Source organism: Castor canadensis, chromosome 7 (genome assembly GCF_047511655.1).
Source record: "Castor canadensis chromosome 7, mCasCan1.hap1v2, whole genome shotgun sequence".
Classification (NCBI taxonomy): domain Eukaryota; kingdom Metazoa; phylum Chordata; class Mammalia; order Rodentia; family Castoridae; genus Castor; species Castor canadensis.
The window spans coordinates 109460002-109486935 of record NC_133392.1 but is presented as its reverse complement, the minus strand read 5'-3'; the positions used below and the strand labels follow the sequence as shown (position 1 = coordinate 109486935).

The window sequence follows — 26934 nt, the reverse complement described above, 5'->3', positions numbered from 1 at the left end:
TGTTAGGAGTTGAGTGATATGGAGCTCTTCAAAGCTCATATTTCAGTGCCTCACTTAGGGATAGGGATGTAGACTCAGTCTGGGGAAGAAGGCTCTCCTCAAATTTAAGGTGAATGTGGCTACAAAATGATTATTGAGCTTTTTCCAGAGATATAATTCTGCTTTGTGTTTTTATAAGAACTCAACTGGCCTGTGAGAATGTGGCTCTTAATGGTTTATTATCAGTTCCTTGGCGTGCAGAGGACTTCAATTTTGCTAAAAACCTTCAGTTCTGAGAAATTTTCAGATTTCAACTGATTAATTTGTTCTGCTGAACTCATGTCACAGTTTCTATGTAGAAGAAATTTTCTTTTAAATTAAGGTAGAATCCTTTTTTTTTCTGTGAAAGTGGGCTTCTTTTTTCCTTTTTAAAAAATAACTCAAATCCTTTTATGAAACTTCAGTCTACTAGCAGTGCTGGGTTGCTTTTACGTCTGTGTCATCAGGGTGCCATTGGCCTATATTGACTCATGGAAAGAAATAAGCATGTTTGTGTCCTATTCTTCTTTTTGACATGTGACCAATTACTGTCTTTGTTACCATAACACTTTTGGAGGCTCAGTTCCTAATTTCCTTTCCCCTTTCCCTTCTCCTTCCCCTTCCATGTTTCTCTCCTATTTTTGCCTGTGCACCTCTCCAAAAGTTGCATTTCATAATTCATTAGGAGTCAAATGACTTAAATAAGCAACAATGCCACCATTATAAGACCAATATTTAAAAACTGTAACAACTACTTCAACATTCCCTCCATTCCAGGCAGGGTGAGAAAAGCCAAAACTGTCAGAACAGAGGAAGCAAGCCTTTTCCCCCGTTGGAAGCTTGCTTTTGCCTGCTTTTCCTCTCTTCTCCTCTTTTTCTTTTCCTCTTCCCTTCCTGGATTACAGAAGTATGTCACCACACCCCGCTGGAAGCCTTCTTGAGTGTTTCTTTTCCTGTTTTTGTTTTTTTAAACAGAAGTTGGGGACAAGGTGAAGCAGTACCTGGAAAAAGGTGTTTTGGTTCCTGATCAGGTGATCACATGCCTAATGATGTCAGAACTGGAGAACAGGAGCGGCCAACACTGGCTACTAGATGGTGAGTGAACTGTGGATAAGCTGTCTCCTCACTAACAGACCAGAAACTGCCTTTCCCTCTAAACCTTCTGCCATTTATCTAGTGTTACAGTTTGGCAACACAGAAACCATTAAACCTTGCCTGCATTCATTGCTGCGTATCTCAGGTTTGATGTGGTTGTTTTCTTTTATGACTGTCTCCCCAAGTGTAACGCACCTCAGGTGAGAGGCACTTTTCATTCACCATCACCAGAAGCTGCTCAAATTACAGCAGGTTAACAGAGGACATCTGAAAACCTTAGGAAACAAGGGCGGCGTGGGGAGCCTTCAAGAGCAGATCAATGATAGGTGTGCTTTTTGATGTAGCACTTCCATTTTGCATTGCTACCTAAAGATATTACTGTAGTACTACTGGTGGTACTGGGGTTTGAACTCAGGGTTGCTAGGCAGGCGCTCTAGCCACATTTGAGCCCCTTCACCAGCCAAGATGCATTTTAAGGGATGTTTGTTTAGCATTATTGGTGAATAGTAAGACACTGTCCCTGGGTTTCTTTTCCACGGGAGGAGTCAACAGTTGTAAAGAAGTGAAGACTTTGTCACTATGACAAATGCCTGAGAAAAGTGACATAAGGGAGGAAGGATTTATTTTAGTTTGTAGCTTCATACATTTCAGCCCATAGTCCTTGGCTCCATTGATTCTGGGTCCATAGTAAGGCTGAACCTCATGGCAGTGGGAACATGTGGAAAAGGAGGCTGCTCACCTCATAGTGCACTGGAAGAGAGAGGGGGTGAAAGGACTGGGCATGAGGTATAACCTGCAAAGATCACCTCCTGTGACCTACTTCTTCCAGGTAGGCCTCACCTCCCAAAGTCTCCAGAATCTCCCTAGACAGTGCCACCAACTGGAGACCAAGTGTTTAACACACGAGCCTGGGAGAAGACATTACATATTCATAACCCAATGGAACTGGGAAAGGTTGGTCACAGGGACCATGGAAGAGTTAAGAAGGGGCACAACATAACCAGGTTGATCTCTCAGAAAGATTAATTTTTGTACACAGCACAGGAGAGATTGGGCGCTGGGGCAGGGAGGGGGGTGTCAACCAGAAGCCAAATAAGACAACCTTAGAGTGACTGGACTAAGGGATATCCTACTCCAGAATTTAAGTTATAGCAGTGGAACGGATTCTCATGGGAGAATGAGCTGAAGAGCAAGGACCGATGGGAGTGGTGGCTAAGGTCACCTGACCTCCATACAGCTCTGGGTGTTTTTTATTGGCATTCAGCCCTTTCCAAAATTAATTGGCTACCATCACCCTCTTTGCATGTTTACTTCTCCAGACTTTATGCATTTAATTCATATTTATTTGAAAGGAGACCCCCACTGTTTTTAGAGGCAGTGTCTTGCTATGTTGCCCAGGCTGGCCTTGAACTTGCAATACTCCTGTATCAGCCACCTCAGTGTTTGGAATTACAAACATGCACCACCACTGCCTGCTTCTTAATACTTATTGTTTATTTGCCATGACTAATAAGCTCCAGTTTTACCATTACCTCGCAATAATTTCTTTGGCTTAAGTACTTTAACGGTAAGGCTTTTTGTCTTGTAAAGTAGGTTTGTGTAGTTTTATTGAACTGAAAGATCTGTGTTAAGAAAGGACCATCTGTGTTAAGCTCCTTTGGAGAGATGGTTAATATAATATTTGAGCATGGGTCCTGGTGCCAGACTGCTCTATTTAAACCTCAGCTCTGCCACTTTCTGGCTGTATGTGACCTTGGTGCATCTGATTCCTCATGGAAAATGAACTAGGAAAGAGTTTGTAAGCATGAAGGCAGTGAATATATGTGAAGTGCTTAGAAGAGGGCTTGCCATGTGGTTAAGTGTCATGAGATTTTGTCAAGATTTGTCATGGCTGATATGCAGATCCTGACTTTTTTGGGGGGTGGTGGTGACTACATGAAGTGTTAAGTTCAGAAATAGTTTTAAAAATATTTAGCCACACAGAGTTGAAAAGTCAGTCAGTTATGGAATGTTTTATGCCTCTTTGCAATGCTTGCTTTTGCCGTAACTATTCCTCTCTGGATGAACAAGTTCTTTTTTACATCATAGGCCTGTTTTTAGTGAAGTGCGTCAGTCTCCTGACTGATTTAGCTTGCATCGTTCTCCTTGAAAACCCATCTGGTCACTGATTTTTCTTTAACTCTCTGGAATCAATCCATTTGGCAATGGGAGGATGTAAGGAATGCCTAGTTCCTGTGTTCAGCTCCACATTACATGTTACGGGCACAGGCTCGTGCTCTGTGGAGGATGTGCCTGTTGAGTGTGCTAAAGGTGACTGAACGTGGAAAGGTCAAGGAAGGAATTCTGGATGACAGACTGACTCATCTTCTTGGTCCATATGGCCTTGGAGAAGCTTTGTGCTAATGGTGGGTGGGAATGAATGGAGTGGATGCCAGCCAAGAGCACCAAGTGGGGTGGAGGATGGGAAGAGTGATGCTTTGGTTGCTCAGCTCTGTCCTTGCTAAAAAGTTCAATACTGCCTTGTTTTCACAATACATGGGCAAAAATATTGTGTGTGTGTGTCTCTATAAGGCGGGGGGCGGGGAGGGAGTTCCTCTTTTTTCCAGTTATCCTACCAGAGGATTATAATGCCAAGTTCTATATTTTTATTATAAAAGTAACTAATACTGCTCACTATGTGATCTTGAGGTGAAATAGTAACTAGGGGATAATGAGTTTTTTAAAACAATTATAGGGCTAGAGTTTGGCTCAGTGGTAGAGTGACTTGCCTAGCATGCCCGAGGTCCTGAATTCAATTCCCAGCACTGCCAAGGGGGAAAAAAAGGGAGATAAATAAATAAAATAAATAAATAAAAGTGAGGTCAGTGGGGTCAGGTGAGTTCAGAGGTGTGTCAGTAACAGGTTTTTCATTTCTGTTTTTTGGCATCTCTGAGTGGGCACGAATCATTTCTGAACTTGCCTGCCAACCGAGGCATTTAAATGGTAACCCACAAGTAAGATGAGGGTGTCCTGCTCTTTTTCTCTTTGTAAGTCACTCTCATGGGAATTAAATGGGGACCCACATGGACTACATTAATCCTTTCCAAGGGCAGCCCTCCCGTCCCTCCAGTGACCTAGGTCCCACCTCTTAGAAGGTTCCATCACCTTCCACTTTGCCTCACTGGGAACAAAGCCTTACCACATGAACCTTTGGAGGACACACAACCCATATTCAATCATAACATTAGCTGTCATGGAAAGCAGCCCTAAAGTTTGGAATTCTAAGTGGATTATGACTTCAGTCTTCTGATCGAAGTAAAGATTACTTTCGAACAGTGGTCATGATCTGGCTGTGGTTGTATTGGACTATGGTCTATTTCTGCCAGTCTGAACAGTATGGAACACTAGCTGGTACTTAACGAAGGAATTCTATTTTTTTAAAGTTCTTTATGCAGAAGCCAGAGCGGCTTGAATGTGTGCAGTGTTTGCATGTGTGCTTGTTCTGCCTGAGCGTGAATGCTCTCAGACATGAGCTATCACAGGGCACGTGGTCCCCCAGAGGCCTGTGCTGGGTGAGTAGGAGATGTTTTGCCAGAAACTTAACCACAAGTTTGGGAGCTCTGGCTTTGACTATTTTTTATCAGACTCGACTGCTGGTCCTAACTCCAGACCTTACCTCCTCCATATTTTTCTTTTTTTTAATTATACATTTTTTTATTAGACCACATTCATTATACAGGAGGAGATTCATAGTGACAATTCCGATTAGACTTATATTGTACATTGTTTACATTGCCCCTCCATGTTTTTCTTTGTGAAGCAAATCCCTGAAGACTGTTGCATCCCACTGGGTGACATGTCTACTGAAACAAGACAGAACAAAACAATATTTTCTGCATTGTTTCTTTGGGAGATGCCAAGGGAAATTTTTTCAGTTGTCCTTGGGAAGGTAGGGTGTGTTTCAAGATGAAAATGTAATAGATCTGTTTAGATGATCACACACACACTGTGTGTGTGTGTGTGTGTGTGTGTGTGTGTGTGTGTGTGTGTGTGTGTAAATAAAAGGGTCTCGAATGTTTCTAAGGTGAATTAAGTTCAGGTATAACTGATTTTCACTGGGCTGGTGACAGTGAAGGAAAAAGGAGGTATAAGAGGGGTATAGACAAGTAGACTAAGCTCCTCCAACACAGGGAGGGTGGAAGATGTATATTCAGCCAGTTGTGGTTAAGTGAGGCGACATCTTGTTCCAGGAGGTAAATGGAATGTATTTTACAGGCAAGGAGTGGCATTTTTGGTCAAAATGACAGCAGGAAAAAGATGGGTGTGTGTTCTGTCTTACTGCCACATTTGTGGAGCCACATCCATGACTCAAGACAGTGTAAATATATCTGACAGTTTCTGCCTCCAATATTCTGATAGAAGGAAAGAATTGGAGCAGTGGCCCCTAAATGAATGTTGTTTAGCTTGTTTTCTTTATGGGAACTTCTGTTGTTTTGGTATTTTGAAAGTAGAATTTGATTGAGATGTGTTTGGTTTTCCTGAAGGCTCAACGACTGCTTGTTGGGTGTGATTGATTTTAAAAATTACTTTTGTAGCTAGGAATCTATGATCCATGTCCCCCAGATTGGGGATTTTTTAGTTTTATAAATCAGATTTGAAAGTTTTTTATCATCTTGAAAGAAGATATTGTAAAACTTGACCTATTTGATTATACTTACTAATATGTTCATTAAATGTTGATATTTTCACGAAATATTGTGTAGACATATAATAGGTTTCCAGTTAAACACTGTGCTGAGGAAGAGCCCACAACCTTATGGGGGCAGGCAGGTGGGCAGCAAGAAGAAAGAGTGTATCTACTTTCAAGGAGGCTAAGCAGCTATTCTCCAAACAGCAATATTGGTTGAATACATAGGAAGACCACTGCCCAGTGGGATATGAAGAGTTATTTTGGTAACTCCTAATCTGAAATTTTACCATGTGTAGCCTGTCAAGATTTTCTGTTGAGGGCTGGGGATTTAGCTCAGTGATAAAGCACTTATCTAGCATGCACAAGACTGTGGTCAGTCCTCAGCACCACAAAATAAATAAGTCAGTAAGCTTGTCTAACTGTTGATTTCTTTGAAGTTACTGCGACTCCCTTGTTCATGGTCAGGGGTGCTGATATGAATTTCTTTTTTATATGAATTTTCTCATTTTTAGCAGAACTAAATATTTATTGGGCACCAACTCAGTGCTAAGCAGTGCCCAATACCACAGCAGAACAGCAAAGAGAGTGGACAAGACCTGGCCCCCCTGGCTTTCAGAATCTAGTGGTGATTGAGCCTTTGTACTAGCCTAGGTAGTGAGGGTCATCTTTAATTTGTTTGATTTAAATCCAAGACATAGTAATTCAAATTTATCTTAGTGACATTTTTCTGTGGTCAGTATGAAGTTCCATCAATGAATTCAGAGTGTACCTCACCTAAAAATATGCATGGTTAAATTTGGGTCCCTTCCTTATTGATAAGGATTCTCTCTTGAGTGCTGTCCCTCTGTGACCACTTCTGGTGGCTTTTGCTTGCCTGATCTCACTGCTGCCTTGGTGGGACAGTCTTTATTTATCCTGTAAGTTCAAAGAATGATTAGGTTTTAATAGTAAAAGGCATTAAGGGCCATATGGAAAACATATATGGATATTTGAAAGGAAAATCCTAAAAAACAAAACTTGATTTGGGATGAAAAACAAATGGAGTATGTATTTTTTTGGTATATCCTGATGAACTAGGCATTGGTTGGTCCCAGGAGGGAATAGCACACTTCTGATACTCCATTCCTGGAGTGTGCATAAATAGTCGTAGTGTAGGATCTTGGGGGCACCAGTGCAGGCAGTGAAAGGTTACACAGAGTTGGTAATTCCTGACCATTTGGAATAGGGACCCAGCTATTAGGAAGGCTTCTCGGAGAAGGTAACATATGCCATAGTTTGAAGATAGAAATAAACACATTTCAGACATAGGGGATATATGCAAAAAAGCTTTAGAGGCATGAAACAATGTGTTTATTCTGGAATCCCCAAGTATAATAACCACATGTGGATACTGGAGCCAAAAATAAGACACAAGGGGCTGAAAAAGTAGGTGAGGGCAAAGTTAAACACTTCATGAAATTAAAAAATGAGACAATTGAGTAAGTACCAAGTTAATACTAAAATAAGTTAGAAGGCAGTTAAAAATAAAAACCTTGGGTTTGACAGCATGAGTGGCTTATTTTTAACTTTCCAACTAATATTTAAAAAATTAACTGGTTAAAAAATTTAGATTTAGGGAAACTGATTTCCCTGCATTTGCCATATCTTGTCATAAACTTTCAGATGCACATAACTCATTGCTACTTAATTAGGTCCCTTCAACGTGGCACAGGGTGAAGTGTCTCAAATCCTGTTTAGATGTTAGGAGTACCCACTCCCCTAGTTTATGAAACAGGAGTCTTGCGAACTGAATAGGTTAAAATGTACTGCAAAGCTTCATCCACATCATCTGAGGTATACTTCACAAGGTTAATCAAAAAAATTTGTGTACAAGGGACCATGCTAAGGATACACAAATGTGACAGAAGCTGCGGGGGCTTAGGAAGCATCCGAATTATCAGTCTGTGTCATGTTGAGCAAGCCAGGTTTCTGTTTTTGTTTGTTTGTTTTGAGACAGGGTCTTACTGCTAGCCCAGGCTGGCTTCAAATTTGTGATTCTTCTGCCTCAGCCTCCCAAGTGCTGGGGTTATAGGTATATAATCCCACTGGCTTCACCAGTTGTGCCAAGTTACCTTTCTTGGATTCTTTTTCTCCATCCATAAAATAGGACTATGTATGGCATAGGTTTTCAAAGATGGGCTTGTAAGAGTGAAACTCCAACACAGATGGCCAGTTGGCAGGCGTGTCATTGTATACTGGTATAGATGTTAGAACTTAGCATTTCAATAATAAACTGCCGAGAAACTTCCCTCATTAAGTACATTGAGCAAGGCATAACTGAATACCCACTTATCTTCCATTAAGCCTTGCCTAGTAATATAAAACACAATGACATGAAACAATAGAAGAGAACCCAGATTTTGGAGAGATGAGCAGGTTGATTAAGGCTAAAAGGAGAATGAAATGCACAGAATTTAATTTCATATTTTCCCATTGTTCTTATCAAAGTGACACCTGATCACAATAAAACACACAGGCCATATGGGAAATAGAAAGAACAGTGACAGATGCCTGGAAACACTACCAGGCACAATAAACTGAGCTAATGACTGAAAAGCATCACTCTCGCCACCTCCCCACGCACACGTGCAGACAGAAATGTGTCAGGATCCCTCTTGACTTCATGTATGAAGGTCTTTAGCTTGAGGGCACATGCATACAATCCCAGCACTAGGGAGGCTGAGGCAGGAGAACCACAAATTCGAGGCCAGCCTAGATTCCTCATAGTGAGATGACCCTGTTTAAAAAACAGAGTTACTGCAAAAAGTGTTAGACAGCAATTTAAAAACGAGTGAGCCTGAAATCCTCATTACTGAACTTCTCGTACTATTCTCTCTTCCCATATCACCGTTTCTTCTTATGTCAAAAACATATTTGTCTGCATATTTGATTTTTCAGTCCTCTCTTATCTGTCCTCCCTACGTGTAGGTTTAGGAAAACAGAGACTGTTGCTATTGCCACAACAGTGTTGGTTTATGGTACAGGCTTCTGAGAAAGTATGTCCAATATAGAGAAGATCTCACCTGAAGCCAATAGCTGAACCCATGTAGTGTTCAGCTGAGAAAATAACTCAGCCTGTTATTTTCCTTGAGGCAGAAATAATGGGCCTGTGGTGAAATTGTTAATTGTTTTGTCTTCATTGACATACAGTGGAGCCTGTTTTTCCTTAATTTTGTGGAGACTTAGGTCCAGTTGTTAAGCAAGCAGACAGACAGACAGACAGACAGACACATACACTATTTTTGGAGGTACTGGGGTTTGAACTCAGGGCCTCATACTCGCTGGGCAGGCACTCTACTGCTTGAGCCACTCTGCCAGCCTTTTTCTTGGGTGTGTTGGGGTTTTTTCACGATGGGGTCTCTTGAGCTATTGCCTGGGCTGGCCTCAAACCTTGATCCTCCTGATCTCTGCCTCCCGAGTAGCTTGGATTACAGGTGCGAGCCACTGGTGCCCTGCTGCAAGCAGAAGTTTTAAACAAAAGAATCTTTAAACAAGGGGTTTGCAGATGATAACCCCTTCTCCATGTGCATCTTCCCTTATGGGGTAAAGGATGCAGTGACATCAGTATAACTCATTGAAATCGGCACAGGAACACCAGGGAAATCCCACTGGTGACATTCCACCAGAATTTCTACTTAAAAAGTATTCACCTTTTACTTCACAAAGCTAGTTAAAACTTGTGGTTTTAAAAGCACATTTTTCTGGAATATCTGTCTTCTGTTTATCAGTCTATTGCTAAGTGGTGATTATAGTATTTCTAGATTTTGAACTCATTTTCTACCTAACCTATAGGCTCCCCAAAGCCCTGAGTAGTTCTGTGTGTCCCAGAAAACTATCAATGAGCAGGAGGTAGGTCCTGGAGCTCTCAGCACAGCGGGGCCTAAGAGACTCACAGCTCCAAAGCAAACATCTGCAGCACAGCTGCTCATTCCTTTTATGGTCTGTTAATAAAAACTGGATGGAATAGAGAATGGAGGCCTTAGACACAGGTACAAATGGGTATATCAACTTTACAGATAAGGTAACTGTAAGACAAGAGCAAGAAGAGGCCTGCGTGCAGCAGGTTTGTTTGCAACTGAGGTTGCTGAGGGAGGCTGGGGAATAACCCCTGCTTTCAATTGCAGTTAACCACTTGTGATTAATGCTGAGGAACAACAGCTCGCCTTTGTAACTTGGCTCTTGCTTTCCCAACAGCTGGGAATAGTGAAGTTGTCAGAAGCAACCAATGCTGGCTGCAGGCATTCATGGAGGTAGGGAGGGGGCTGACAGTGCCTGGTCTTTTCACAAAGTGCCAACCCCAGTTAGATGTTGGATGCTGCCCTTCAGAAGTGCCCATTAAACTGCCCATTTATTTCCAGCCAAGGGCCTGCTTTGTTGTCCGGGAATATGGTGGTGGACTTGGGCTGTACCCCTTCTTGTGGACCTAATGTACTCTACATTAGAAAGCAGGCGCACCCTACTTTCATTCCCTCCCCTGCCCTCAGCTGTTGCTGTGGCACCCCCTGCTTTAGCGGCCCTCCCTCAGGCTCTTGGCATAGCTGAGGGAGCAGGTACCAAGGCCCAGTGGCCAGCACTGCTGGGAACATAACACTATTAAGGAATTTAGCAACATCTCACTGCACCTAGTGAATCTGTGGGGGATCTGAAAAACTGAATCTGTTGGAAGGCTGGGGGCATGGTCCAAGTGGTACAGCACCTGCTTAGCAAGTGGAAGTTCTGAGTTCAAGTCCCAGTTCTGTATCCCCACTCCCACAAAAAAAACAAAAAAAGAAAGGAAAAGCACAAACAACTTGTTGGCGCCATGATTAGTGATACAATATAATGGATTCAGGAGCAGTTTCAATGACATAAAACTTCAGCTTTTAGATTGGCTGTTTGAATGGGACAAAGCAGCTCTTCAAGGCTGGTTTAGGGGATGAGGATTGGGGATAGCTTAGTGTGGAAGGGTCAGGTATGTAGGTGTTGCATATTCCTGATGAGAAGTCAATGTGTGCAACTGCCCACCTGCTGTGTAGCTTATAGGGAGAAAAGCAAGCTTCTGTGTAACAGGTCTTCATTTCACTTTAGCTATTGGCTTTCCACTTCTTGGAATCCACTTCTGGGATATTCTCTTGGAATATAGGTAGTTAAGGAATCCACAGTACTGCTGCTCAGTTCTTTAAAAGACCTTAGTAAAGCACACTACATCTCTGCAATGCTCTCTTAATGGAAGGATTACAAATGCTGCCACCTGTTGACAAAATTTGAGTGTGCATTTAGTCCACTTGGCCAGTATCCCTGCCCAAAAGGGGATCTTTACTGTGTCCTGGGCACTTCAGGAACAAACACTACTTAGCCCTCAAGGTGCTCTTAATGGTCCCGGGGCTACCAGCCAACATGTGTAGAGGAATGTGCTTACAGCTGGAGTGGCAGTCTCCTTTGGCCCACCAATGTGGTCAGTAGTAACCTGCCCAGTGCGCCCCCCCCCCCCCACCAAACTGGGCATGCAGGTAATCCAGGTCTTCATGCTTGGCTACCCACCCATGTGCCCTGCCCCCAGAAATGGCTGTTCTTATTTAGATATTTTCTATTACAAATTTCTATGGGGTGATTTAGCATGGCATTCATATTAGAGATTCCTTTCAATATCCTGACAATTCAGCATACCAGGAAATTAAATTCAATTTCAAGGGTTAGGTCTCTACAGGAGAGCTTAGATCAGTGAATATCAAATGATAACAAAGTATATTTGAAAGCAGAATGCCTACATTTCTTTCCCCCATAACCTATATGAACCTCTCATGCCCTGATTATGATTATTCTCATTTGATAGGTCTCACCCAGTCTTTAATACTGGGCTCCTGATGGTGTATGTTTTTTTAAAGATACACATGGCTAGGTAATGACTTTCTGCTTCATATGTTTTTTTTAAAAAAAGCATTGGTCTGACTACACCTTTTCTGATATTCTGGTCTTGACAGCCTATTGATGTAAGAATTACACTTGAATTACCTTGTGATTTTCTTAGCCCAACTCAAGACACTGATGTAAATCAGTTTAAAGAATGCAGAAGCTACCATGCTGCCAACTCAGAATCCGTAATTTAGGACACGTTTCATACTCTAGGCCCTGAAGCCTTAAAGTCAGGACCTGTAAGCTGAATAATACTCACAGTTTATGAATTTCAAAGACAAACAAATACTGCTACCCACTTTTGGAGCCTTTGCCTTTATACCTGACCAAAGTGACAGAGCCCCTCTCCAGGACCTGTGATACCACAGGCCTGTGACAGCACCCCAAACTTCAGTGGGAACCCCAGCCTATTGCCAGGGCCTCTGTGATGACTTCAGAGTCTGGGACGCCATACTTGTCTTGAAATGACACTATTTGTTGCTATAATGCTTGGTCATGAATGAAAGGTAAGCTGCCCCTCAATGTGTTTGTACTGGCTTCTGTTTCCATGACTGATTCTCTTCACTGGTCCCTCCAGAATCCTCTTCCCTTACAGCTCTCCCTCCCTCCCCTCCAGGTGCGTATGCTCTCTAACTGTCCCAGAATGCTCTGCACCATTGGCCTTAACAAAAATCTGTACAGAGAGATAACAAGAATGAGCAATCCTTTGTAGAGCTGTGACATTTTGACTTTTCTTCTGTCTGTAATATCCCTGGCACATTAGGGATGTTGAACCAATGATAACTAGATGATAAGGATGGCCCATGATGCAGTTTTCTTTTGGTAGAAGAGATAAATGGGGTGACATTTTAGCAATTTGTTTTTATACCTCCAGAACACTTAAATCCAGAGAGCTGATGGTGACATCCAAGTTCTGCTGTTGACTCCTCTACTAAACTGAAGGTGGTGATAACCATTGCCCACTTCAAGGGTTGATGTGAAGTCTAGAAACAACACATTTACACACATTTTATAAGCAGTAGACTACAATGTATATGAAGCATAAAAGATGTGTTTGCTGAATTATTGAATCCACTTAGAAGTCATCGAGTTCACCTTTTCCTATTTAAAAATGGAGCACTTGCTAATGAAAATACTGCAGACCTCTGGACCTTTCTGGATTTGAATTCTTGGTTACAATGAATGCAGCTACATGTTCATTGGTTCCTCTGGACATGGGGTCACATTGCTGCCTCATCATTCACTTGTGCTATCAGGAACTTAAGGCTGTCTTTGTGTTGAATCTACCTGTTTATAAATCAAATAAAAGCTTATCACGATAAGGTATTGAGCTGTATCAGAAAAGTTGAGCTTTGCTAAGGTGATGACAGGGTAAAACCGAAATCCACAGAAGGGGCAGCTTGCAGAAGTAGCAGCTATGTTGTGCCTAAGCTGAAACTCCCTTGTGAGTGGCTAGGGACCAGAATGTGGAGTCTGTGCCCCACAATTAAAGTGCTGGGCTGTTAATGTGCCAGTGTCTCTTAAAAAAATCTCAGAAAACAAATCAAATAAGGGTGAGTTGGGGATGCGGCCCTTTTCTGCTGCCTTTTGGCCAAATGAGTTGGCCAGCAAGCTTCTAGGAGAACTCTACCAAGAGCAGCAAGGACCACTACCAAGGACTCAGTGTGGGCCTGGCGTGCTTCAGTATTTATTCCTCCTTTAATCCTCACCACTGCCCTAGGCAATAGGCATTATTACCCCTCTGGTCTGTGGTGAACCCCCCACCTCCACTCATGGACTACATTTAGAGATTAGGTTTTTCAAGAGTTAATTAAGTTAAAATGAGATCATTAGAGCGGACCCTGATCCAATATGACTGTGCCCTTATGAGAAATTGTGGGACAAAGATATACCCAGAGGTAAAAAACAAACAAACAGGGACTGGACAACCATCGGCAAGCCAAGGAGAGAGGTTTCAGAAGAAACAGCCCCTGCCCACATCTGTGGCTCAGACGTGTGGCTTCCAGATTGTAAGAGGAGATGCCTGGTGTTTAAACTGCTCTGTCTGCGTGTACTTTGTTGAGTAGTCCAGCCCATCTATATGCCCTTATTTTACATCAGAGGGTCAGAGGCAAGAAAACTTCCTGAATTTCTTGCAGATGGGGCAAAGTAGAGCTGGGATTGAAATTCAGGAGTGTGTGATTCCCAAGCTTGTCTTACTTTTTCTGAGTCCTGGGTGTGTCTGCCTTGAGGCTGCTTTTCTCACTTCAGAACAGTGATCAGGGCACAAATCTTTGACTTCTGGTTCACTGTTCTCACTGAAAAATCATGGCCTCTCCCCTGTCATACCACTTTGGCTAGAGGTATAAGCTCATACTTCTCTGGGCAGGGATGTCATGACAAATTTGCCTTGGTGTGGGACCTTTCTTCCCAGTTCTCTTTTCCCATGGTCTGAAGTAAAGGAGACTTATTCTTCACATGCTTTGTACCTGCTTAGAAGTGGGTTAAATGTACCAGAAAAGTGGTATAGATTACGAAAGTTGAGCATTGTGCTTTCACTATCGCTGGCACTGAGAAGTTTGGTGGATCTTCATCAACGAAAGGAAAATATTAGAATTGCTTTGATTACTTTAAAAAAACACCTACTTTTTTCGGAGTGGGAGGTGAGGTGGGACTAGGGTTTAAACTCAGGGCTTCATATTTGTAAAGCAGGTGCTCTGTCACTTGAGCCACGCCTCCAATCCAGAACACCTACATTTTGATCTCTCTTCTAAATGTTCTGGTCTAATAAATCCCGGGTCAGGATCTGAGCATCCATAATCACTTTTATTTCCTTTTAAATCTTCCTCGTGACTTGGTGTCTCATCAGATAGAGAACCTTGAAGTTGTAGAATGACTTGCTCATAATGGTTTCTTCTAAACCCTTACCATGGTTGCATCTGAATAGTGTTAACACCTAAAAAGTCACTCGTCCATTTTAGCTTTCATTATCTACTCCTAGTCTTCTGTATGCTTCTTAGTCTACTTTTTATTTTTGTCGGTGCTGGGGTTTGAACTCAGGGCCTTGCTCTTGTTAGACAGGCGCTCTACCACACTTGAGCCACTCCCCCAACCACTTCCACCTTTTCCCGTGGGTCGCTAAACTTAATCCTGTTCTGGGGTGACAGGACAGGGTAGTTAACCATTGTGCTAACAGAGGATTTCCAAGATATTAGACTTTTTCTTTGTAGTTGTTAGCGGGTGCCAATGTAAGCCTGGTTAGGCACTACCCGACATATTTTGGAAATCTCTCCCTGCTGAGTTCAGCTGATTTTGTACGGGAGTTGCATTTTCTTCCTCCAGAGGGTCCCAGAGGGCAAAAACGCTTGGGGGAGCTGAGCAGCCCAGCCTATACCTTCACCCTGAAGCTAGCCAATCAGAGTTGAACATTGAGGTGACCAATGCCCTGTTCTCTTTTGGAGCTCCCCTTCTTTCCTAGTGGCCTCTTCCAGCTCTCAACCTCTATCCAAGGATAAATAGTAATGTTTTCCTGTTAGGGCAGCAGCTAATGGTGGCAGAATACAGGCGGGCAGGGACTGTGACTAAGAACCTAGGCGTTTTAAGGGGTCATTTCTAAAACTCTTTGTGTACATTTATCAATAAAAAGGTCTCACCGTTTTTTATGTTGTCAATATATGGATAATTATGTATAAGTTATATGTGCTCACAGTATCACCAATGTATTAGCTATACACTATAAAATAGGAATTTAAAAAGAATGAGCAAGAACATACAGTAAGAGTTCTCATATTTCCTTTCTGTCCTCCCGTGAGGGTCACTTTGGGTCACTGCTTTAGAAAATGCATTTCCTTGATGGGACAGGGCCTTGGGGAGAGTGTAAAGGAGGTCTTGGTTTTGTTGATTGAGCACTTCTTTCTACCTGCAGTTGTCATTTTGGAGTTATGGTGGTGAGTCTGGAACAAGGCAGTTTTGTGTGAGGGACTGACAGGCAAAAAGGAAGCCCTGAAGGGAGGGAGCATTGGGGAGAATTTGTGGTGATGGTTGGCAAGCGAAGCAGCCTTTGTGTGCATTTTGTCACATGCAGTTCCATGAGCACTCTGAAATCAGCACGGTGTCCACATCACTCAGATTTCAATGCACACACCAGCATATTTATGTCTGAACAACCAGCTTCCTGCAGTAGGGAAAGAGGTTCTTCGCATCTTAAGTGTTTCAGGGCCACGGAGACCCATTTTAACTTATTCTCTTGACACTTCCTGTGATGATGGGCTAGTGTTCTTATCTGAAGCGAATTAAAAGTTTGTCTTCTGGACGTTGGATCCCTTATTATATTTTCCTTCCAACTGTCCACCCACCTGGTTGTTTTTACCTCTAACTAGGATAAGAAAAGTTAAAAGTTATATTATATTCAGAAAGGTTTCTACCAGAGCAGACAAACTGGAATGATTTAAATTAAAAAGTACTACTGTACAGTCCTGTAATCCCACCCAAGCAAACTTGGGGCTAAGAAAGCCGGTCTTGGGGTGGGGTGGGGGGTGTAGAAGGTGGGTCACACAACATAACTTTAAACTCAGAGATTAAAGAATTTGGGCAACACAGTGAGACCCTGTCTTCTAAGAATAAATGAACACACTGCCCATTTTTGTTAAAGTGCACACACAGCTTTATAGTTTGTGCATATAATCACTTGGGGTAATCTAAGGATAGTATACGCATAATAATAATAGTAATAACACTCATAGGTTGAGAGAGCTGTGGCTTAACAGAGGAGGAAGTCAGATGATGTTGCTTGCTTAAGGTCACACAAGTAGTTAAGAGCAAAGCTGGGACCAGAGCCCAGACTGTTTTAGTTAGCCTACTTTCTACTTTTATCACGTGACTCCTTAGTCTCTGAATCTTTCAAATGCAGAAGCTTAGAAGCTTGGCTATAAATTAGCTTTATAGAGGTAGATACTGATTCTTAGTTAAAGAACTCCTTTTGGGCTATATGTAGATTTGATCATTCTGTCACTGGAAGTATTTCAAGGACTAATTTGGTCAATGTCTTGCAATTGATATTTTGTTTTGGTATTTAGGTTTTCCGAGGACATTAGTACAGGCTGAAGCCCTGGATAAAATCTGTGATGTGGATCTAGTGGTCAGTTTGAACATTCCATTTGAAACCCTTAAAGATCGACTCAGCCGACGCTGGATTCACCCTCCTAGCGGAAGGGTCTATAACCTGGACTTCAACCCACCTCATGTACATGTAAGGATAAATATACACCGTGCTCTCACATGGACATGATAGAGGCAACATTTTTCAGTTGAACAGTGTGTAGAGCATATGAAGACTGAAAAACATCTACATGGCTAAAAAACACATAAAAAGTAGTCATTCAGAAGTAATCAAAGAAGAGAATTTTAAATAAAAAATTGGATTGCTTTGGATCCATGGCACTAGGCAAATTTAGCAGGATGAATCACCTGTTGGTGATGTGGTTCTAGGAAAATGGTACTCTCATTTTTCTTTGATTAAATATCAATAGTATCTTTTAAATCTACATGACAATGTACATTATAAAGAATTAAAGGTCTTAAATCTTTCATTCAACCCAATGTTAGGAGGAATAGCCCATGAAAATGAAAACCCTAGCAAGTAAAATCATGTGCTTTATTTCCATGCTATTTGTAGCAACTTCCCAAAACCAAACAAAATGAAGGTTAATCTACAGGAAATTGGGATAAATAAGTTGGAGACTTCCACATCTTTTTTTTTTTTTGGTGCTGGGGTTTGAACTCAGGGCTTCATGCTTGCTAAGCAGGTACTCTACCACTTGAGTCATTCCACCAGCCCTTTCCATGTCATCTTGAACTATAGCATATAGTCAGTAAAAGAAATGAATGAGTACAATGCCTTTCCCCTTTCCTTTAGTGCTAGGGATCAAACTTGTGCATTGCTAATCGAGTATCCTTACTCTGAGCTACACCTCCATCCCTGATATGGTGTATTTCTTTGTTTCGCTATGTAACCCAGGTTGGCCTCAAACTCATGATCCTCCTGCCTCAGCCTCTAGAGTAATGAATTACAGGCCTGTGCCACCATGCTTGACTTAGACTATTTCTGACTTATTGTTCTATTATGACTCCATGATAAAGACAGATTGAATTAATTCAATCTGATAGTACTTCACTCTGGTAATTGGGTGGTAGATAGTATGTCTTCTTATTATCTAAAGGTGGAAGAAATAGTATTGTGTCCTACTGGATAAACTTTTATGGAGAAGATTAGGCTTAAGTATATAGATGGAGGCACTAATTATTACAGAAAATTGTTTTAAGGGGCTAAAGATGACTTCCCAACCTGGGTGCTATTTGTCAGCAATATCCTAATGAGACCTGTTCATTTGGGCCAAGCACTAGTGTCCTTTTGAAGTTTTCTTTTCATTCATTCTAAAGACTAAATCTTGCTATTTGCCCAGACTCTCTCCAGCCTCCCCTAGTAACTGGAACTACAGGTGTATGCCATCAAGCCTGGCTAGATCCTTTTTTTTTTTTAATTTCCATCCCAAGAAGCTACAGTAGGAAAATAGAATAACTGGAAAGAAAAACAAGATTTATGAAAATGCAGATGAGAACACCAAAGTCCAGCACAAAATACTTTACATTTTGGCTTTGTCCAGACCTCCAAGGTCTGGTTTTCTCTAAAGGAGTAGCTTTAATTACAATGCTTTTGCCAAAGACAGCAGTGAAAGTGCTGACCTGGCCAAGTCTACCAGCTGCCATGGCCAGTCCCCCAGGAAGGATGTTGTCTTAGTGCCATTTGGCTCCTGCTGGAAGCAGTGTTGTGTTTGCTGGTGCTTTGAAATCCTTGAAATGGATCCTGGGCATTGTGCCTAGAAGCACAACAAAGCAGGGAGGAATATACATGATGTACAGCCTTCTCCCATCCCCATCTCTCATTTCATGTCCAGTTAACAACCATACAGTACACATGTGATCATTACATGGTTCACAATAAATCATGAGTGTAAGTCATCCCATGGCCTTCAACTGTAATGGAATTCTATTGTGTTTCAAATTTATGGGCAGTTTCTGATTATCCGTTTGAGTTATCTGAGCCTATTGGTTCTGCTTCAGCTTGTCTTTGACAGATTTACTACTTGTGATTCTCCCCTGTAATAGCCATGGACTTGGGAGGCAAAATTCTGATGTGTCCATTTTGTTATTTGTAAGTGGGTATGCTTCCTGGGGAGATTAAAAGATAGTGAAAATTAAAGTTTTTTATTATAGTTTTTCAGTTATCAGAATGTTTGTCCCTTACTTACTATCAAGGGTATTTGTGTCTTGCCTATTTTAATGTACTGTAAGATGTGTCATTTTTGATGTAGTAAAATAATCAAAGATAAATTTTGGAGAAACTGCATGGTAATTGAAAAGCTGGCAGAGATGGCAGTGAAATGTCTTCTCAATCAGCATTTTTTCTAAGTGAACCAAGTTGGGTTTTTAAAAAGACATTTATCTTCCATATTAAGAAGCCAGGTTCTAGAAAACAAGGTAGTTTTGGGGAAAATTTAGAGGGCCAGAGTGACATTGGCTTGTTATTAGAGGAGGTTGCCTGGAATTTAAACTGAATTGAAAGTACCCTTATCAACAGCAGTGGAACATGCTTGGAAAGATGTGAGCAGTTAAGAATTTGATGTTGACTCTGAGGAAATAAAGTTAATACACTGTGAAACCCCAGACCTAGTCACACAATTGAAGTCAAAGGTTTTGCACAGTAAAGTTCTGACCCACAGAAGGGCCCAGGTGGTCCATTTTAACCAGTTTCTGTTTATAGGGGATTGATGATGTCACTGGCGAGCCATTAGTCCAAAAGGAAGATGATAAGCCTGAAGCAGTTGCTGCCAGGCTAAGGCGATACAAAGACACAGCGAAGCCAGTCATCGAACTCTACAAGTGAGTATGCTTCTATATTTCCATGGCAAAGGAACAACTAGAAAGGTTGGAGCCTACTAGGAAGGCCATTGGGCTGAGGCAGGGCGAGGTTTCTTTGATCTAGGTAAACTCTAAAGGCCCATTTCCTCCTTCCCTCCAACCCCAGGCATATGAAATGCTGGAGTAGCGTATGGGAGATAAAGTCTATACTTTTCATCGTGGAACTGTTAGAATGTAAAGACTGCAACCTGATCATCTCTGTCTGGTCTGGATGTAAATTTGCATCTAACCTTATATATTATTATTGATATTGATATTACTAGTTGAAGTGCTGGGGTTTGAACCCAGGACCTTATTCATGCTAGGCTAGGCAAGCTCTCCACCACTGAGCTGCACCCACCAGCCCTTCACTTTCCTATTTAATTGACTGACATAACTGTCTATATTTTGATACTCCTCCATGTAAATATGTAGTTTCTATAGCAAATTAAGCCTGGGTGTGTCTGTAGGGAGTTTAACAACAACAACAAAAAAAGCTAAAACTGTAAAACTTGAGATTATAAATTCAAATAGCTTCAAGGGCCAGGTAGGTATTAGAAATGAATCTTTGGCTGAGTATGTAGTTCAGTGGTGGAGTATGTATCTAGCGTGGATGAGGCCTTGGCTTCTAGCCCCAGCACTGCTTAAAAAAAAAAAAAGAGAAAACCCCCCACAAAGTCAGTTCTGAGAGGGGATGGGGGGGTAGTGGTGTTTGAGGTGGGCAGGTGAACAGGACAGCTTCTGGGCTGATCTATCAAGTTAGATCCACAGGGTCGTGCAGGCCCATTGTGTCAAAGGATTCCTGGTTTTTAGGAGAAGCAAAAATCTGACCCTCAGTGGGGGGATGAGGGGAGAACATCTCAATTTTTATATTGTCAGCAAATTAAAAATATTTAAGCAGTACACAAACCAAAACAGAACCATATGCTGACTGCACCTGGAAGAGCAGATCATAGTTTCTATTATAGTCAGTTTTTTGCCTGTGGCTCCCACACTTAGCAAACCTGGAGCTCAGTTATCTGGATCATGTTTGTTATGGTGCATCCTGGCTTCCATGATTCCTTGTAAGTAGTGAAGGTTTCTGAGTACCAATGTTTGCCAATGATTTGCTTTTGAAAAGTAAATTTCAAGGCAGATTGGGATTGCCCCTCTAATGTTAGCATTTTTTGTTTGCTTGTTTTTGTTTTTTCTTTTTTAAGGGGAGAACAAGTGGTGCATGATGCCAAGCATGCCAGAATTGCAGAAACTCTGGCTTTGTTTAGATCTACTCAGTGGAGGTGTCCGTCCATATGAAGGGGGCTGTTGGGGTCATTACATGTTGTGTTATAGAGATTATGGGATCTGGTATATCTGTCCTAATGCCATGTTGAGAAGAAAACTGAAACGCCTTTGTGTTTGGACTGTTTTTCAGGAGCCGAGGAGTGCTTCACCAATTTTCTGGGACGGAGACTAACAAAATCTGGCCTTATGTCTACACACTTTTCTCAAACAAGATCACACCAATTCAGTCCAAAGAAGCATACTGAGCCTGCCCAGTGGAAGAACCAGGAGGACGTGGTCATTCCCTCATGTGTGTGTGTCTTTGTGTGTGTGTGTGATATTGGTGCCATGTCCAAATTAGAAGCTAGCGGAGATAGCCTGCAGCTTTCCCAGTAATGGTGACAATGATAGGAAAACTAGCAAGCAGAAAGAGTTCACGAAGAGGCCCTCCTCTGCCTTTGAAAAAAGGTGTCTTTGAACATGTAAAGCCCTTCACAAGGAAACAAGTACAGATTGGATTTTGAGCAGTGTCTAAGCTGCTCGAGCTGGTATTTGACAGCCACGATGTTGCTGTGGTCTTTTTGCACGTGACAGTGGTGATCTCTGGTCTTCCCACCTCCAAAGGCTGTTGAACCACATCACCAGGAAGGCTGAGTATGATCGCTAAGGGCTCTAGCCCCAGCTTTGTCCCAGTTCTTTGCTGTGTGCTCCTGTGGTAACTATTGAACTGAAGCCAATTGCACTCAGTGGTTGCTTCTCCCTTGAGTGACTACCATGCCCACAACTCATTTTTTCTGGTAGGAATAATGACCTTTCTGTGTCCACACTCTGCACTCCCCCTTTCAGCCATTCTGGCTTCTACTGGCTGTATTTTCTTACATCTGTTTCCTTTCTTCCCAGGCTGTCAAATAATATAGGCAGTTACTACATTTATCCCTCCCAGATTCCTCTTTCTATGAACTGAGAGCTAGGGGATTGTATTGAATCTCTTCATACACTGGGAACTGAGCCATGCAGAAGGTCTAGCTTTAAACAGCTCTTTTGGGGGCTCACTCTTTGTATCTCTCAAAGTCTTTGAGAATCCTCAAGAACTATGGGAAATACTAATAGAAATGCTGAAGGATCATATCTTCTGTACAGGCATAGTAATAAAGCCATATGGAATTACTGAATTAATTGAATAGTTAAGTTTTTCACTCAAGATGAAATGAAATGAATTTTGAACATGCTGCTGGATGGTGTTGCCAACAGCGTTTTTCTTCCATGTGGGACCCAAGCAGATAAGATTAAAGGGAGTGGGTTGAGGATGTACTACATGTACTTAGATTGAATGTGACAGCTTATGATTATGGGAAAACAAGCCCCTTCCCCATTCCAAAGATGTAGGCTGTGGGGTGACCATAAAGTCTAGCATAAAGATGCTAGTATTTTATCATTGATTATACCAATAAGCCATTTGGTGAAAGCTTTTACTGGGTTTTAGACTTGGTGGCCACCTTGTATAATTCTTGCTATCATGGGAGGAATGATGGAAGTTATTCCTGCTGTTTTAAATGTTTGTAGCCCCCACTCCTGTATCATCCTGTCCCCAGGGAACATTGTCACTATTCCTGGAAGTGACTTCTATCTAATTTTTCATATTGGTGAAGGGGGTAAAAATAATCACTTTGTTTCAGCCTTTAAATGGTATGGAAACACATCATTTACTTTCTGAAGGGGTCCCCATGAATCCCGGCCGCTTTACTGCCGTACATATATATTCTATATGCTAACAAGTCTGTCTTCGTTATAATACTGCCCTAACTCTTGCTGGTTTTTCTTCTTCCTTTGTCCCTTCAGGTGACTTTCCTGTTTACCATCTTAGTGGAAATGCAGACCAGTGTTTTCCCCATCTCCTCAGTCACAGAGAACTTGTTAGGTTTTTGTGATGAAAATGCCCAGTTCAGGTCTGTAAGTTGTCAGTGTGTTTTTTTATATCAAGTACTTCAGAAGAATTGCATTTGGATGCCAGCTCATGGGGATGGAGTAGAAATCAGATATGTAGATAAAGCTCAGGTTTCCTGGGGAGCCAGGTATAGAGGAAAACAAGTCTGAAATAGGGGAAATTTACACAGTTTAGAGTAAGTTTGGCCATGGAGACCATTTCCACAAATGATGAACGTAGAGAGTTAAGTTATCATGGATGATTCAGAAGAGGAAAGTGTATGTGTTTTGGGAAGTACAAAAATCTTCAGATGTCTTTCCTCACTTCTCCTCCCCTGTAGTCACTGCCTTTGGAACTTGGGATAGAGGTATGAGAAAAGGCCGGACCCCTGATTGCCTATGCTAGTTCTCCGTCCTTCCCTGTCTCCTCCTTTTGGCCAAGTAGATGGTCACAGCCAGCATCTGGTTCCTTAGTCTCAGCAGTGTCTGCTTTGCTGAGATTGCTTAGGAGTTGAGGGTCCTTGGTTAGGTGAGTCCAGCAAGAGACAAACACCTTTTCAATGGCTGTTGAAAGATGATGCTCTAACTGGGCGCTGGTGGCTCACATCTGTAGTCCTAGTTACTCAGGAGGCAGAGATCACGGTTAGAAGCCAGCCCTGGGCAAATAGTTCATGAGACCCTGTCTCAAAAAAAACCCATCACAACACAGGGCTGGTACAGTGGCTCAAACGGGAAGAGTACCTGCCTAGCAAGCATGAGACCCTGAATTCAAACCCTGGTACTACTGAAAAAAGAAGATGCTTGTTTCATGTTCAGTGGACTTATCTTCAACAAACTCATTGGTTTTCCCTACATGATTTTATAAAAATAGGTTATCTTGAAAATAATTTAACAAAAGTAAAGGAGTTTTTCTAGTTTTTTTTTTAACGTCATACCAGCAGTTCCTTCACACTTAAGCAGAGAATGGTTTGGATGGTCTCCAAGATTTCATTCTGACCTCACAGTCTGATTCTACCCAGTCTTAGTTCAGTTTGCTTCCTATGATCCAAACAGGTTTCCCACTGACTTAGAACTTGGAAACACTGCTGTGTTTATGTCCTCCTCACTAAGACAAACTTATAATAGGTACCATGTTTTGAAGGCCTACTGAATGAAATGTGTGATTTTAGGACCTTTGCAAACATCTCAACAAATCTTTCTCTCATCCTATGAGACAGACATGCCTTGCTTTTATAAACAGAGAAGGTGGGCCTAGGATGTGCTGCCAATGAACATTGGGGTGAGGACTCAGCCCCTGGTGCTCCTGACTTGGAAGCCTGGGCTTTTTTCTGAATGCTAACTACTTGTGGCTGCATAAGAATGGCAGAGTTCACTAGTGTGACTGCAGGAGACTGTTCTTTTACCCTTTGCCTAAGCAAAGGAAGCTGCTAAAAGAGTCTGTGTCCTTGGTCCTCCTCCCTAGATCCTTAGCATAAATGAAAGACTGAAGCAGGCTGGGCATGGGTTCAAGCTAAGCTTCTGAGCACCAAGTCCATGTTCCTTGCTGCCCTTTTGTTGTCTATTGTGTGTGCCTCTGAAAGAGCCTTTACCTTTGAGCCATCTGTGGCCATGGTCCCTGTGCATAGACCTTGGCTCTGTGGAGCTATTGACACACTACTCGTTTTCTTCCTTGAGATCAGAACAGATTGCTCCCTCACTCTCACCCCCAAACAGGGCCTTGATGATAAATTCATCCTTCTGAAAATGCTAGCAAGTAAGGAAACAGTGACTGAGCCTTTAACAGGGTAACCCTTAGCTTTTGTGGTGTCATTGTACTATATCACATGGAACCACGCTAACATGGTTCTGAGCGCCAAATTCACACCATCACCTATCATCTACTTCTCATGTGACAATTGTGGCTATAACCAGAGGAGATTTCCTTCCTGTCTTGTCTTTTTCCCTAGGGATCAGCCCCCACATACCCAGTAACCAAGCTCAGATGAGCTCCCGTATCACCCAAGTCATACCGTACTATTGGGTAGAGAAAGAAAAAGGTAAGAAATACCAAGAGTGAGGGAGAATGCTCAGAAGTTCTGCTGCTGTGGCTTTCCCCACAAAGTAAAGTATCGAGATGGGATAGTTTTAGGTAGGAAGATACTGAGCAGGCCAAAGGCAATGTGACTAATGCCTATAATCTCAGCTACCTGACAGCAGGATCTGAGGCAGCTTGGGCAAACAGTTAGGAGTATACCATCTCAATAAGCCAGATGTGGTGGTACATGCCAGTGATCCTAGCTACACAGGAGGCATAAATAGGAGGACTGCAGTCTGAGGCTGATCCCAGGGAAAAATGGGACCCTATCTGAAAAGGAAAAGAGAAGAGGTATAGACATGGTTCAAGTGGTAGAGCAGCTGCCTAGCTGTGTGAGGCCCTGAGTTCAAATAGGGTTCAAACACTGAACCTAAGTTCAGTGTTTGACTTCAGCTGAGAAGTTAAGCCTGCTGGAGCTCTTTACTTAATCTATAAAGTCTACATATTTCCAAATGTGTTAAGTTATTGGAGCTTTTGGCATTTCTTTCTCACTAAGCATATTATATGCATGGTCCAATTAAATTGTCAAGAATTGCCCAATATATTAGATATCTCAATTATTTTGTCTCCTTGTATTTAAACACTGAAAAAATTGTATTTATTTACATGTGCACTCACATACTTATAGGGGTTCATGAGGAAATCTCAAGGGGCCTTTTTTGTACTTGTCCCTGACTCAACTCCTCAGCCTTACCAGTTGTTAAACAATGTGTTTGCTTCAACCTGGGCTCTTCGCTTGCAGCTCAAGACAGGGAATGGCTCTCTGTGGGCTCGGTGCCACTGCACATTGTATTTACAGACGCTGTATGTCTCATGTGTGTTCTGCAGGCTTGCAGGATCTCGGGGTCCTCAGGGCTACTCCATGACTTTCGTTTATTCCACTTTCATTTAACTGTGTCTTTTCTTGCTGCAGTTGACTCATAAGGTGGAGTCCTGTCCAGAGCATGAGTCTCTTTCTCTGTCCTTTCCAGTTTTAGTCATTCCCAGTCTGTTTGGTGTCTCAAGGGAAGGGCCCAGAAACACAGACTTCTTTTACTATGAAAATGCTGTCTGCTCATGTGTTGTTATTCCTTTTTATATGTAACTCACCAAACCTGGTTTTCAGAGGAGAAGCATAAGACCCTGATGGTGGGAAACCATGAAGCCATATTTCAACTATGAAAGAGAAAACCTGCTTCCTGTGTCCGTTGAAACACATTAAAATTTGCACAAATGCCAATCTTATCTTTGTTGCAGCGAATTTGCTCAGTTCTTGCCAGAATAAATGCCATTATCTGCCTGCTTCAGGGTGTTCCTCAGTGTGATCATTCTCTGTGTGCGTGCCTGTGTGTGTGTGTGTGTGTGTGTGTGTGTGTGTGCACACGTGCTGTGGGTAACGCAGATAGGGTAAAATGTTGCCAGAAGGCCTCCTTCCTCTAGTGACCACTAGGCCACCTGAGGAAGTGCAGTGTCCTGTAAATAAGAGGTTTCTTGTTTGAAACTTTTCAAAGAATCAGCCTACCTTGTAGATTTTCCCTGGGATACAAACTATTTTGTATTTAATTTAAAGAAAAGAGTAGAAAAATGAAAACTCAGTATTCATGTAAAGCTTCAAGGAATATTAGGGCTTGGAGGGTTTTTCTAGTTTTATGAGAATTTGTACTACTGATTTTTATATATTTTTGTTTATGAGATAAGCAGATGTCTGGGAAAATTGTTGAGTTATACTAGCATTTCACTGTGACCCCTCCCAAGTCCAGCCACTCTTCTAACCCAGTGACATCTGTCTTTGGTTTACTGTACTATGAAATGTCAGCTCATGTTTCCCAGGAGCCATGTTTACGATGAGTCAGTGCTTTTCCTCAGCCTGATAGCTGTTGGCCCTCTTGATTTTGGTGTGTGTGCTCAAGAATCTGAACCTGTAGTCTGTTCTGTATATGCTATCCTAACTGTTAATTGTATTATTGATTATTTTGGATCTTGCTTGAAGATTGATTCGTAACTTTCAATTTGATAGAAATAAAGTTTTTTTTCTGCTTATAACTAGTCA

The 26934-nt window shown here is 42.0% G+C and overlaps 1 protein-coding gene across 3 annotated transcripts in view; it reads left to right on the top strand.

Moving 5' to 3' along the window:
* Positions 1-26186, top strand: part of Ak4 (adenylate kinase 4) — a 122572-nt gene extending 96386 nt beyond the window's left edge. For all 3 annotated transcript variants that reach the window (XM_074079882.1, XM_020183964.2, XM_074079883.1), the window contains 4 exons: positions 994-1113; positions 16768-16940; positions 19512-19630; positions 21060-26186. In XM_074079882.1, coding sequence (XP_073935983.1) covers positions 994-1113; positions 16768-16940; positions 19512-19630; positions 21060-21174 — 527 coding nt within the window. In that variant the 3' untranslated portion in view covers positions 21175-26186. The remainder of the gene's footprint in view (positions 1-993; positions 1114-16767; positions 16941-19511; positions 19631-21059) is intronic.
* Positions 26187-26934: the final 748 nt, after the last annotated feature.